This window comes from Xiphophorus couchianus, chromosome 23, assembly GCF_001444195.1.
Source record: "Xiphophorus couchianus chromosome 23, X_couchianus-1.0, whole genome shotgun sequence".
Classification (NCBI taxonomy): Eukaryota; Metazoa; Chordata; class Actinopteri; order Cyprinodontiformes; family Poeciliidae; genus Xiphophorus; species Xiphophorus couchianus.
Genome location: NC_040250.1, coordinates 11,480,670 through 11,493,924, shown reverse-complemented (window position 1 = coordinate 11,493,924; position 13,255 = coordinate 11,480,670). Strand labels below are relative to the sequence as shown.

The 13,255-nt window shown below is 34.7% G+C and overlaps 2 protein-coding genes across 2 annotated transcripts; both read right to left on the bottom strand.

The window, feature by feature from the left end:
- Window positions 1–4,063: 4,063 nt before the first annotated feature.
- LOC114138716 (uncharacterized) lies at window positions 4,064–6,815 on the bottom strand. The gene is made up of 6 exons (XM_028008106.1): window positions 6,724–6,815; window positions 6,230–6,556; window positions 4,916–5,263; window positions 4,692–4,826; window positions 4,344–4,405; window positions 4,064–4,256 (listed from the first exon to the last, which is right to left on the bottom strand). Exons 1-6 carry the CDS (start codon window positions 6,764–6,766, stop codon window positions 4,140–4,142), a joined length of 1,032 nt encoding a protein of 343 aa, XP_027863907.1. The 5' UTR covers window positions 6,767–6,815; the 3' UTR covers window positions 4,064–4,139.
- Window positions 6,816–9,844: 3,029 nt separating this feature from the next.
- Window positions 9,845–11,969, bottom strand: LOC114138718 (uncharacterized). The gene is made up of 6 exons (XM_028008108.1): window positions 11,902–11,969; window positions 11,485–11,814; window positions 11,044–11,382; window positions 10,839–10,961; window positions 10,711–10,748; window positions 9,845–10,623 (listed from the first exon to the last, which is right to left on the bottom strand). The coding sequence occupies exons 1-6, from the start codon at window positions 11,957–11,959 to the stop codon at window positions 10,501–10,503; spliced, it is 1,011 nt and encodes a 336-aa protein (XP_027863909.1). The 5' UTR covers window positions 11,960–11,969; the 3' UTR covers window positions 9,845–10,500.
- Window positions 11,970–13,255: the final 1,286 nt, after the last annotated feature.

Sequence of the window (13,255 nt, the reverse complement as noted above, 5' to 3'; positions counted from 1 at the left end):
AGGGGCCAGGCTTTGTAATTATAGTAATATTCATTCAGTTGTCATGTTGATGGTCAATAATTGAACAACACTTCAAATTGTGTTGTTTTCAAATGGAATCTGTTTAAGTTAGATTTTGACCTGAAAATCTTTTAATTGATGCACATCAGTAGCAATAATACAAAGGGGCTATATATGGCAAAGTGAAAGCCAATTCAGTTATACAGATGTTCTAACAGATGTATAGTGATGTACTTTAGCTTTTTAAGTATTTCACAAACCCTCTGCAACTACACCATTTAGATGAAGATATAAATACAGATATTCATCTGAAAACCGAGTGACATTCTGAATGCAGCAGGAAAACACTACTTACTTACTTCATCCCGAATTGACATGTTTCAAAAAGCTGTGATCTCTCAGGCTACACTTTACATCATGTGCATTGACCTATTTAAAGGTGCAGTCACAGAGGGTGATGAGGTTTACAACAGGCAAGCTCCACTGCAGTAGACATTTTGTTTCTCCTTTCCTTTATATGACTTTGTTTCTTCTTTTAGATTCTGAGTTCATAAAACTATATTAGAAAAACTATACTTTATCAAATCAGTTTTACAGTATTGTTTGTGCGTTTTAAATTCTTGCCTGAAAACAGCAGACGCCACAGTAATCTGCATAAACTATCTCATGTTCTCTGTGATGTGCCTTGCCTGACTCCCTGGTATTCCCTGTTTTAAGAAAGCCTCAAATCTTTAAAATATCTTGCTTTTTGTGAACAATACCAACAGACAAATTATAAAGTAGCATATATACTTCCAAATTATTCTGATTTGTAAAATGGTGCATCCAACAAAGACCTGAAAGTCATTTGCTGGAAAAAATCTCAAAGCAGAAATAATAGTAATAAGTTGGTTTTGTGTTGCTAATAAAGTTTAGCAACCAAAGTTTTATTGTTTCCAAGCTCACACACTCTAATCTTTCCTAAAACAGAATTTATGACATTGGACTTACAGAATTTATATGATCAAAGTCAAAATATTGATATACACCCATCTGATGTATCTTACTGCTCTCATTCACATGTGTTGCCACCTGTGCTGTTGCAAATATATGCTATTTAGGTATTTGTTTGTACGTGGTATGATACTTATGGTTTTGTAATTTCTTCATCACTTCACAAAAACCAAGATATATCTTGCACTGTATGTTGGACTTTCCAAAAATGAATCATATGCTGATTTAAATGAGGAGAGTTCAGGGAATTTCTATAAAACTTTAAATTTATGTCTTTTAAAGACTGATGCACAACATTTTAGTGCATGTTTAATGTAATCAGGGGTGAAACATTTACAGTGTTCTACCTTGTCAGAATAAGGAATTTTATTTTTGCTATGAGAGTACAGTCTTATTTAGTGTTAATTTTCATATTTCATGTATGATGTATGTTTAATGTCCTACACAAGTAGTTAAATATTCAGCAAGTGCCCAAAAGTGACCGAATAGTCAGAAGCTCCAGAAGCACTAACCATTCAGCTAAGTTGAGTTTATTTTTTCTCAGAGTTCCTCTCTCTAGCTCTCATTGAAGGCGGACGTTTTTTTCCTCTGCTCCCTCTCTACTCACCTTCACCCTACTTGCTCTGTTTTTATGTTTTTGTGCTGCTTTTTTGGAGTCTCTCTTTGCATATTCACCGAATCTACAAATTACGGATCTGGTCAACTGGCCTCTCAATGCAATTGATCACATTTTCAGGACAGGGCAGAAGAGAGTCCACTTGTCTTGCTGGGGTATATTGGTGTGATACACCCCAAATTTATTTGGATTCATGATAACAGGGTTTTTGCTGTTTGGAGTTATTGGATACCTGGCATATTGACAAATTTGTGATGGATTGTGCAAACAAGGAGCAAACACTCAGACTGACATGCTGTGGGACAGATGCGCAAGTTGGATGTGATTCTTGCTGAGATTTGCAGGCCAGCTGTAGACCCTAGGACTCACTATCAGAGAGGAATCGATGTTGGAGAAGTTGCTAGTTTTGGCCCTGTGGAAAGAACTGTACTAATTTGGATGATTGGAATCAACAGAGATGTACCGGTGAGTCTTTAGAGCAGATTGAAATTTTGAAGTCTGACCAATCTAAATATATGACCTGTATCTGAACTGGCTTCCGTGTGTCAGCTTTGGGTGGCTGGCTATTTCAAATCTCCTGGATGATTTATAAACATGACACTACTTTCCACCTCACTCCTGTCTGAAGACATCCGTGTGACTGTGGAACAGAGCACTCCCAAGGACCTACTCTTAGATAAGACCATCACATCAGAAACTGTTGCCTGGGAGAAGTACTGTACATGGCTTGTGGCCATACATATGCTTACACATTCACAGTAACAAGATACACGCCATGATTTTTAGGATTTTCACTGGCTCCATGTCTGTGCCTTATCTCACTAGATGTGCCATATTCTTCCTGATGCTGTCATTTCATCTCACTTATTATTATTAGTTAGAACAAACTTTAGATTTAGAGAAACTCCTATTAGTTTATCGAGGGAGGCTCCTATTATTTTATAAAATGTGGAGTACTTATTCTTGTTCCTTAGAGAAACTCTTACTAACTCATAATTGTGAAGTACTTTTGTTGTTGTTTTGTTTTTCTTTTGCTTTTCTTCTGTTTTTTTTGTTTTGTTTGTATTTCCTCTAATTCATATAAAACACTTTGAATTGCCTTGTTGCTGAAAATGTGCTATATAAAAAAATACCTTATCTTACCTTACCTTACCTCAGAGAAGACAGAGCTGCATAGCATGAGGATAAGCAACAATTTTGTCAGCTAACTGATGTGTGATATGATGGTGAAATGCGGGTATGCATGGTTGTGATATTCAAGTGGCTTATTTTGACAGACAAAAACAAAAAGGTGTGGGAGCATCTTATAGTACCAGATGCACAGAAAGGTGATGTTATTTATTGAAATCCAATGTTGTTTATTGAAATCCATTGAAATATAAACCAGAAAACAAGTGTGGTGAGAATGTTATAACTTCTACATTAGCAAACACAACAACAGGACAGTACAGTACTCTTAAGATTGCATTAAACAGATTCTAACAATATCCTCAAATTGCATGAATATGCAAAAGAAACGCCATATAAATGGTATTTAGAAGGTTGATGAAAAGTAGCAAATTTCAAAATAACTTCCTTAATTTCTCCAAAAGGTTACTCTCTTGCCTGTGATGGACTGGTGACCTGTCCAGAGTGTACCCCGCCACTTGCACGAAATGTCTCGCTGGAGATAGGCACCAGCACTCCTCCTGACCCCACTAGGGAGAAAGGTGTAAGAACATGGATGGATTGTATTGTATTGTATGGATGGAAATGGGTTGATGAATGGATGGATGGACGGATGGACGGACGGACGGATGGGTGGGTTACTCTTGCTTGAGCTGGTTTTTGACTTTTTTGTACATCTCATGTTGAAAAGTTACTTGTGTTTTGTCTAATTTTAAATGTACCAAAAACTACAACAAAAATACTTGGTAAGATTGTGTTGGGGCGTGCTGTGGTGGCGCAGGGGGTTAGCACGCCCCACGTTTGGAGGCCTTAGTCCTCGACGCGGACATCGCGGGTTCGACTCCCGGTCCCGACGACCTTTACCGCATGTCTTCCCCCCTCTCCTCACCCTACTTTCTGTCTGCCTACTGTACAAAAAAACACGAGCCACTAGCGCCGCAAAAACTCTTCGGAGAAAAAAAATGGGAAAAAAAAAAATAAAAATTGTGTTACTGCAGTGTCGTCCACTGAGGTGTTTTGCACAGCTGATGATTAAACAGAAGTAAATTATCCTTATTTATGTAATAGCTTTTACAAATAAAAACCGCAAAATATATGTGAAGGTGAGCACAAATATAAAAATTAAAAAGACAATGACCAGAATAAATTATACAAATGGCAGATTTAAGGGTGAAGTTTTATCAGCACTCTTAATAAAATAGTCAAATGAAAGAACTACAATTTTACTTACAAAGAGTAACAAAAGCAAAACTTGACTTTATGGCAAAATCAAAGAACAAACACACATTTTTGATGCTATATTTTTTATCACTCATTTTCACTAGATGGATATTTTAAACATCCCGCACATATAAACAGATTTTCAGAGTTTAACTTGGGAATACACACTGTCCTCAGTCTCTTTTCTCTTCTTTCCTGTTGTAGCTTTCCCAGCACTGAAGTGTAAAGCTGCATAGTTCAGATCCCATCCATCTTCATTCTGTACAGCAAATAAAAAGATCATTACAAGGCATGCTGATAGAAACTATTTCAGTAGGTGTTCACTTGAGATTTTAACTTGACTTACAATTTGATCGCCTTGCTGACTCAAGTTCCTCCATCGTTCTTCGGAAGAGGTGCTTTCTACTTCTAATTATGAGGAAAGAAACAAGAATAATCTGAATCTGACTTAATCTGATTATAAAACTTTGTTTTTACACTCATTGACACTTTTAAAAGAAACATTTAAAATGTCGGTTTTTCTGTCTAGAATCTGAAATTTGGCCGGCTTATTGTACATGATTATATGATTACAAAAGTGTTATTGAGTGTGAAAGTTTAGTATTATAAATTGATCAAGGGGATGTGTGTACTAAACAGGGCTTTACTAATGTTTCTCGTAGTTTTTAAATCCCAGAATTTCGGTGACATTTACCTTTGAATTGTTTACATGCTGCTCTTGGAGCTCGGTAAAAGATAAAAACAGCATTTATAATCATGGAAATAATCAAACAGGTCACAGCTATCAATAGTATGGGAAATTCAGGGTCTCCCATTTTGTCTTTTTGCTCTGTGAAGAAAAGACAAAAAAAATGTTTTTTCTGGACAAGATAATGGTTGAAAATGTATTCTTCAATGGAAAATATAAAATCATACAACCTTCCAGCTTTGTTCCATTTCCAAATAATATCTCTCCACATGTGGCCACAGCACAGTAGTAAGTCCCATCATCTGAGGAGCTGATTTTTCTAGAAAAATTATAAACCCGTCCAGTCTGATCATCAATTTTCTTCTGACATCTGTTAGTTCTGTTTCCATCTGTGTAGATGATATCCGGGTGAGATTTATCTGATCGGAACCAGAACACACTGAGGTCTTCTGAACAAGAGTTGTTCTCAAAATCTGAGAGGATAGAGCACTGTAGAGTCACATAATTGTCTGGACGGTTGGAATCTGATACCATCTTCTTCTGTACTACTCTGTAGTTTGACGTTCCCACAGTGTTTCCTGTAGATTATTGTACGGCATGTTAGAAAATGCAATATAGATTTTTGACATATTCTAGATTTAGAATTAAAAGAGAGCTTTGAGGACAGATAAGATATACAGAAAAAAATACATATTGTATCGAGTTCTCGCTAACATCTTGGAGTTTGAGCTCTCCACCATTTCTCTTTTCTAATTAATGTGTATCATGTTTCTTCTGAAGGCAACTCTCATTATTTAGCTCAGAACAAATCCAGTTCAATTAAGTAAAAAGCTAAATATTAAGATAAGGTAAAACTATAAAGTTTGTAAAGTTAAAAAACTAAATTTACTGGGCCACCAGAGGACTGTGATAAATAAATGGGGACAGATCATCTCAAGCGCTTTCTCAATGACCAAAATATAGAATTTAAAAAATTACAGTTTTACAATTTTTTTTTATCTTCAACACAAGATAAATAAGCTATTTTTATATTTTTACTTCATTTGATTAAAATAAATGTTTCCTTTCACCAGTCCTGGCCAAAGTTTGATATGAAATGTGTGTTTTATTGAAACTAGAATTTATTTAAAAATAATATATATATATATATATATATATATATATATATATATATATATATATATATATATATATACATACATATATATATGTATATATATTGTTTTTTTTTCTAATTTCTCTTTCTCAAAAATCTTCTAGGGATTACTTATTCACCTAAAATGCTAACAGTTGCAGTAGAAGGCATTCTGGCTTAGTGAAGTAATTAATCCTGGACTGTAGCGTAAAACATAACTTACTTTTTTTTCACTTTAAAGAAGGCATAAACATGCTCATTTTAATTAGATTACTTTAGCATTGCAAAATCAAACATAACTGATCCGAAATTTATATGTATTCTTGTATTAAAAATCTATAAATCTCTCAGGCAGTTTTGTAAATGTTTTGATATAATAAAAAGCTAAATACCTTTTAAAATACATTACCTTTTATTAACAAGTAGGTCCCCCGCCAAACATTTTGGCTCCAGTCGCTAAAGCCACAGTGATACATTCCTTCATCTTCTTGAGCTGCTTTTAAAATGGTCAGGTTGCTCACGTTGTCAGTAAGTACAGCTTTTACTCTCGAGTCAGAATAACCTGCTCCATACTCTGGGTTTGCAAGACTTATGAGCTTTACAACTGCTTCCAGAGAATGTCCTGCAGTTTGCCTGTACCAAAAAAGTTTATTACGTCTGTCTTTAGTATCGGGCAACTTGCATGTAAGTGTTGTTGTTTCACCAAGATGAGCTGTGATCACTGGAACCAAACCATCTGCATTAGATAGAAAGATAAGAACTTGTAAAATAGTTGCTCAAATAAAGTAAAAGCACTCCACAGTGTTCAATAAGACCACACAACTGGAAGCAAGAGCAGTCATAAATATAGCAGGCATTCAAATATTTACATGACAAATTTAAATGAATGGATATTTAACTCACATCCTTGATGAAGGAGAAGAAGTGTGACCCATAACAGAATCATTTTGAGACTGTCTTTGTTTGGCCACTGGTTCAAATTTAAGTAGGAGGTGGGTTCTGATTCCTGGCATCTGATTGGTTGTCTTAAAATATACCATTTTTGAGGCGTTTCCAGCAACACAAGATTTTTCCTCACATAAATGTTGTTCATTGTTGTAAAATTTTGTGTAATTTATCTTGTTCTTTAATATTCAAATCATTGTGTATAAGATTTGATCTTAACATCTGCACAGGATGGTGTTTTACAGAGTTTATGACCAAGAACAGCTTTATCTCATATGATAGTCATATAGTAGTTATCTCTAGACCAGCTATAACAATAGACCAATGAAGAAAATGCAGACTGACTGTACATAAAAAATATGATAGACTGATAACAATGTTAAACAAAATAACGTACCTTCATTCTTAAATTGACCTTTATTCAGTTTGAGGCTGACGGTATTCAAAAGAGAAGACAAAATATGCATAAACAAATTCTGCCTTCTTTCTGCAGACAAAAATATCCTAATCCAAAAAGATCATAAGGCACAAAATCACGTTCAAGTTTGATCAGATCATTGTAATTTATATTTTAACGAATAGTTACAACCTTAACATTTTGTGTGTTGGGTTGTGTGTCTTTCCTTGTGCTCCTATTTAGTCTTCTTGAATTTGTCTGTGCAATAGTTTTTGTTATTAATCTCTTATCTCTATCAAATGTTCCTTTTTTGTACCTTTACTTGTGGCACATTCTCCTGTTTTTTTTATGATTCCGAAAAACTCATCAGATGTTATTTTTAGATGATTATTGTTTTGTCCCAAACCTCTTCTGGAAAAATCAATGGCTTGAGGAGGACGTAAGTGAATTTTCTGGGACTGTCAGGCACTTTGTGTTCTACCAGGATGGATCAGTGACGGCAGGTTGTCAGGCAGGTGGAGCTCGATGTGGAATCCAGTTAGGAGCTTTTATGTGTAGCAGTGGCAGGACAATTTTTAGAGGAATCCAAAACCAAAGCAACAGGACGACGAATGGAACCAGGAATCTAAAAGGAGGAAATTGACAGAGGAACCAACACTTGAGATCAATAACACAAAGCAAATGTATCTTCAGGTCTGATTACCACTGTAAGTGAGTGAATCATACGGTGAAGGACACAGGAAAAACACTCCTTTGACGTTTGTATTTCTGCTGCATTTATATATATTTTTTGCTCTGTCTGCTTGTGGGGTTGTCTTTCAGTCAGTTGCCACAGCAACAAATTTGTAGAGCCAACAGCGAGAGAGAGAGAATGAGAGAGAGAGAGAGAGAGAGAGAAAGGAAGAATAAAAGTGGCTTTGAGTTGTTATTCACTTGTTCAGCATTGTTTTCCCTTTGATGTGGCTCACTGTGGCCATTCTACTTTGAGTTTGAGGCATTTACTTAAGTAAAATGAGGCTAGATATTTGTGTTTGCCATAGTTAACATATTGATGAGACTGTCTCTAAAAAAAATAACACTTTCAACCTGGATTGATCTGCTGTTGAAAATTATGTGACACAAATAAAATTGAGTATCTGGTATAATCTGAAACTTCTGGAACCTGCTATAGGAAAAATATCCCAACCTGAGAAGATATGTTTTCATCTTGACACTGCTCTTTGGATCCATTTATTTGTGGATTTGTATTTTCTCACATGACGATCATCAAATCAAAGTACAAATCTAGCATGACTGATTGACACCTGCTGGGCTGCCTGAGGCTTGCAACAAACTCCTAATCCTCAGACTATGAGAAACTACTTCCTCTCAGTGTCAGAATCCCACTAACAAGAAACTGCACTAAGTTTTCTATCACTTTAAAATATCTGTTGTAACTGGGATATATTTGCGTATAACATATGTCAATAAAGTTTAATTTATATTTTTCACATCTGTGATATGATAGCTCTCAGAAGACTATTGAGTTGTAGCTCTTGGTTCCCAAAGGGTTGGGAACACCTGTCTTTGTGTAACTTGCTGCCGTCTACCATACCTATCTTATTAGCATTATAACTTTCAAAACAGCCACTTTTTTGCCGTTTCATAAATGTTACCTTGATAAATGCCACAACAAATAAGGAGTTGATCTATTGAAGTTGTTTCTTTGCACTTCAAGTGATGCTGGAGTCTTCACCTTTGACATATATGTGTCACATACAGTTATGTAGTGTATCAACTGTATAGGTACTGTTGGACAATGTCCAGCAGAGTAGTAATTATTATTATTATTATTATTATTATTATTATTATTATTATTATTATTAGAGCACAAGTGCAGTGGCATCAAATTTGAAATGATGTTTTCCATATTTTTCACAATTTACAAAACCTTGAATGATCTTGGAGGTCATGGACACTGTAAGGCACCTCTAGTACAATCTGGTTGACTCTGTTAAAATCCATCTGGTAGAGTTAATCTGATATTTATCATTTGATAGATTTATTTTACATAATGGTTTATAGGAAAAAACATAAAATGAAAACTGAGCACATGACATGACTAATGGAAAAGTACTAAGAGTTTTGATGTTTTCGTTTCATTTCACCAGATGTGTACAAGGTCCAACCAACGATACCCGTTCAAAGTTTTACAACAAGTTAATGGAGATTCAGAAAATCTTAGTTATTATCTTATATGACTAATATATATATATATAAAAATTTTAAAGCTATAAATTTATAGCTTTAAATTTATATAAATTTAAAGCTTAAATGAAGACAAAAGGTATAGCATAAAACTTTTCTGCAGTATGCTTTATGTACTACGTCTTGTGTTTTCTGCATTCTTCAAAGCCGACATTTGAACACACAATTCCACTTTATAATTATTGTCTTTGAAATGCATATGTAAATGGTACTGCAAATAAATCCAGTTCATTTTAAAAATATTTTTAGAAATAATTTGTAATCAACTTATTAAAACGTAGCCATGGACACTAACTAAGCATTTATCAGAAAATTCTTCATATTCATCATCCTTTAAGTGATCATCAATCCCTGCTAATCATTTAGTCTATAAGCAATGAAAACAGATTTGTAATAATTTAAACAATGTCTTGTACAAGAATTTCAAAAAGAACAAAAATTTGACAAAAAGTTTTATTTTATGCGTATTTCCATAAAGACAGCGTACAAAAATCATGACATATACATTAGTTTTCCACAAAACCAAACAAAAATATCAATAGCAATGCGTTGATCTTTTAAAGAATAACTGCACTCTCTTGGGTCACTGAAAGTGGTCACAAAATCTTAATCATTCAACAATGGCGATATTTCAGTCTGAATTACATGTAGACTATCTTTTATAAGTGAAATTAGTGATTAAGAACTTCAGATCAACAGAAAAAAAATCAATGCAAACAACATAAAAAGCAAAATATATAACTATAAACCATATTTCAAAACATACCTTTGAAGATTTATTGCAGGCTACAAAATAAGTTCAGATTTTTGGTTATGCTACTCGCTGCTAAATTGTAATCTAATCTTTACTTTTAAATTTTAACATTAAAGAATTCATAGCATAATAGTCATTGGAAGAGTCAACATTGCATAAAAACATAATGCGCATTGAATAAACTGTGAAAATATATACAATGTTCTGTATAAGGATAGCTAGTTTGAATGGTGTAAAAAAAATCCTCTGAACTGGATACACTCGTCATTTTTCCGAGTGTTCACAAAAACAATGACTAGCATTACTTGGCTAAGTTAATGAGGCATTACTGAATCCCTCAATTCCTGACATGTGTGTAGATTGTCTCCTCATGTGTTGCTTTTATTTTCCGTCTTTCCGCTTTTCCAACATTGGTCTTGGTGAACGCTGGGGCAGAATAAACCAAACAGTGTGCATCTCTCTGTAGAAAGTTTTTTAAAAAAGCATAGGAAAGTATGTTAATTTACATATAAGCACTAAACACATGTTTATGTCTTTGCTCTTTTACCTGTTCTTTCTGCTGAGTACCACATTCCCTCACGGCATCTGTTAAACATGTGACAGAATTTCTCATAAATATGTAGAACCAATCATTTACTTCTACAGATCACCTTGAAAGTGATGTGTGAAACATACCATTGCAAGAATGTGAAGCTTTCTTCATCAAGGTGTAAATGAGGCACATAATGACAACTAGACATCCACCCACAGCCACGCACAACAGCAGAAGTATTTTAGACTTCCAAAAACTGAATTGTTCTAGAAAAAAGTACAAATAACTATTCTTGTTATTATCCGAGTTATTTTTATTCATCCCAACCTAGAAACGTTTTCTACATACCTTGAACATCCAAAAATGTTCCATTTCCGAAAAATAACTCTTCATGCGTGGCCACAGCACAGTAGTAAGTCCCAGCATCAGAGGCTGTAATGTCCTTGGAGAAACTGTAGACACACGTTTTAGGATCCAGACATTCATTTCCACTTTTTCCATCAATGTAAATTAAACTGGGATGAGACTCATCTGGTCCAGTTTTGAACCAGTACACCCTGTGGTCAGTTTTGCATTTTCTGCTCTCACAGTCAGAGAAAACCGAACAGCTTAGAGTCACCAGGTCTCCTGGAAAGACAGGGTAAAGTAGAGGCTCCTGAATTACAGTAGCGAGATCTGATTCTTGGCCTGGAAAATACAAAAAAAAGCAGAAAATAAATACATTTTACATAACTACCGAATAGAAAATTGTCTTCTAATATTTATGTACAAAAATACTGTTTTATGCACCTTCAATCTTCAGAAGAAATCCATTCACAAATATCAGCTTTAATGATTCAACTTTGATGCAATAGTAAAGGCCAGTGTCATTCTGCTGAGCTTCTTTTATATGCAGAACAAATGTTCCTTTCTCTTGTTTTGATGTAAAATGACGAATTTGGAGAACCCTTTCATAATCAACAGTTATTGTTTGTCCAAGAGATTCAGGCCAGTTTCCGGAAGAAAATTTGACCCAAAACAAATTTTGGGATTGACTGGTTGGCAGGCGAGGACATGTCAGGGTCACGTTTTCACCCACTTGAATAGTTTTTGTCTCCAAATTGTAACCATTTATGACACCTACAAAAAAAACAAAAAAGTCATGTATACGATCACTGAAACTCAAAATAATCTTACAGTTTTGATATTTGTACATTCTGTACTTACGTCTGTCTCTGAGCAAGAGTAGGAAATAAAATATGACCACCATTTTCATTTTAATCATCAAACAGCCGCGCAGAAAGATGAGCAGAACATGGATGGTTCAGCCTAATATAACAGTGAAAAGGGGAGGGGGGAGCGCGGAAACAGTCTGATTGGCCTTTTAACTCTGACTGCCACCACAGTGGAAATTATCAACCATGTTTCCAACTGAAGCTTACAAAATAACACCTACTTCATGTAATTTTTTCATAGTGCTGGTCTTATTGAAACAAACAGCATTTTAATCTAGGGGGTCTAACCAAAGCTACAGGGAGCTTTACCTATTTAATTGGCTTAACCTATTCTTCAAAGATTGCATGTAGGTTTACTCTCCATTAGCATTTTTATCAATGCTGATAGGTGAGAGATGGATGGGTACTCACTATGCAAACATTTTTATATAAGGGTATTAAAATACAGGAAAGGTAACTTGATGTTGACTTATTTGTTCATAGCTTTCTTTCTGGGTTCATTTTCCATTTACTCATGTATGATGATAGAGAGGATTAGACTACCATGCTACTTTTCTCTCTACTGTTGTGGAGAAAGTAATTTAATGCATATAATAGTGTAAACCGTAAAACCACTTGGTGTCATTTTGTCTGCTTATTGCGGAAAAAGCAAAACCCTGTAAAACTTATTTAGTTTTAATGTTGGTGAACTTCCTGATGAAGTTTGGATCATTTATTTTGAAGGGACAACTTCCTGTTTAACTGCTAGCACAAATGGAACTTAACAGTAATCAAAAAACAAGTTGTGACAGAGCTTATGAAATGTGTCTTGTTATGAGCAGCCCACTTGACAGAAACAAAAAGTATATTCATGATGTAAATAAGTACATGCTTTCAAACAGTGTGACTTAAACTGTGCATTCATTTAATTATGTCCCATAACTAAAGTTATTTTAAGTTGTAAACTTTTATTGCCATTAAACTTAAAAAGCTACAGCCTATGTGGCTTTAACTGATTACAGCACCTTTGCTTCTCTATCACCCATTTCTCTAATCCCATGACTACGGCAGTAAAGCTCATGGGAAAGCATTTCTGTCAAACTTAGAACATCAGCGTTCTTCAGAAACACAATTGAACATTAAAAATACCCACATGAACAATTATAAAGATGATAATAGAATAGGCAACTATCATAATGTTAAAATAATAATAATAATACTCAAACTTCAACAGGAATCAAGTTAATGCATCCTGATAAAAAAAAAAAACAGAAAGAAAACAGAATCACTGACAACACACATTGCTTTCTGGTTGGTGTGACTGAGGCACCAGGATTAACTAAGTCTGGCTATTAGTCTGGAGCAGG

Coding starts and splice junctions, on each gene's coding strand:
- LOC114138716 (XM_028008106.1), bottom strand. CDS start 6,766: ATGATTCTGTTATGGGTCACACTTCTTCTCCTTCATCAAGGAT. Junction 6,557..6,723: donor TCTTCTCCTTCATCAAGGAT/GTGAGTTAAATA, acceptor TATCTAATGCAG/ATGGTTTGGTTCCAGTGATC. Junction 5,264..6,229: donor GACCTACTTGTTAATAAAAG/GTAATGTATTTT, acceptor AATAATCTACAG/GAAACACTGTGGGAACGTCA.
- LOC114138718 (XM_028008108.1), bottom strand. CDS start 11,959: ATGATTAAAATGAAAATGGTGGTCATATTTTATTTCCTACTCTTGCTC. Junction 10,749..10,838: donor AGCTTCACATTCTTGCAATG/GTATGTTTCACA, acceptor CATGTTTAACAG/ATGCCGTGAGGGAATGTGGT. Junction 10,624..10,710: donor GTACTCAGCAGAAAGAACAG/GTAAAAGAGCAA, acceptor AACTTTCTACAG/AGAGATGCACACTGTTTGGT.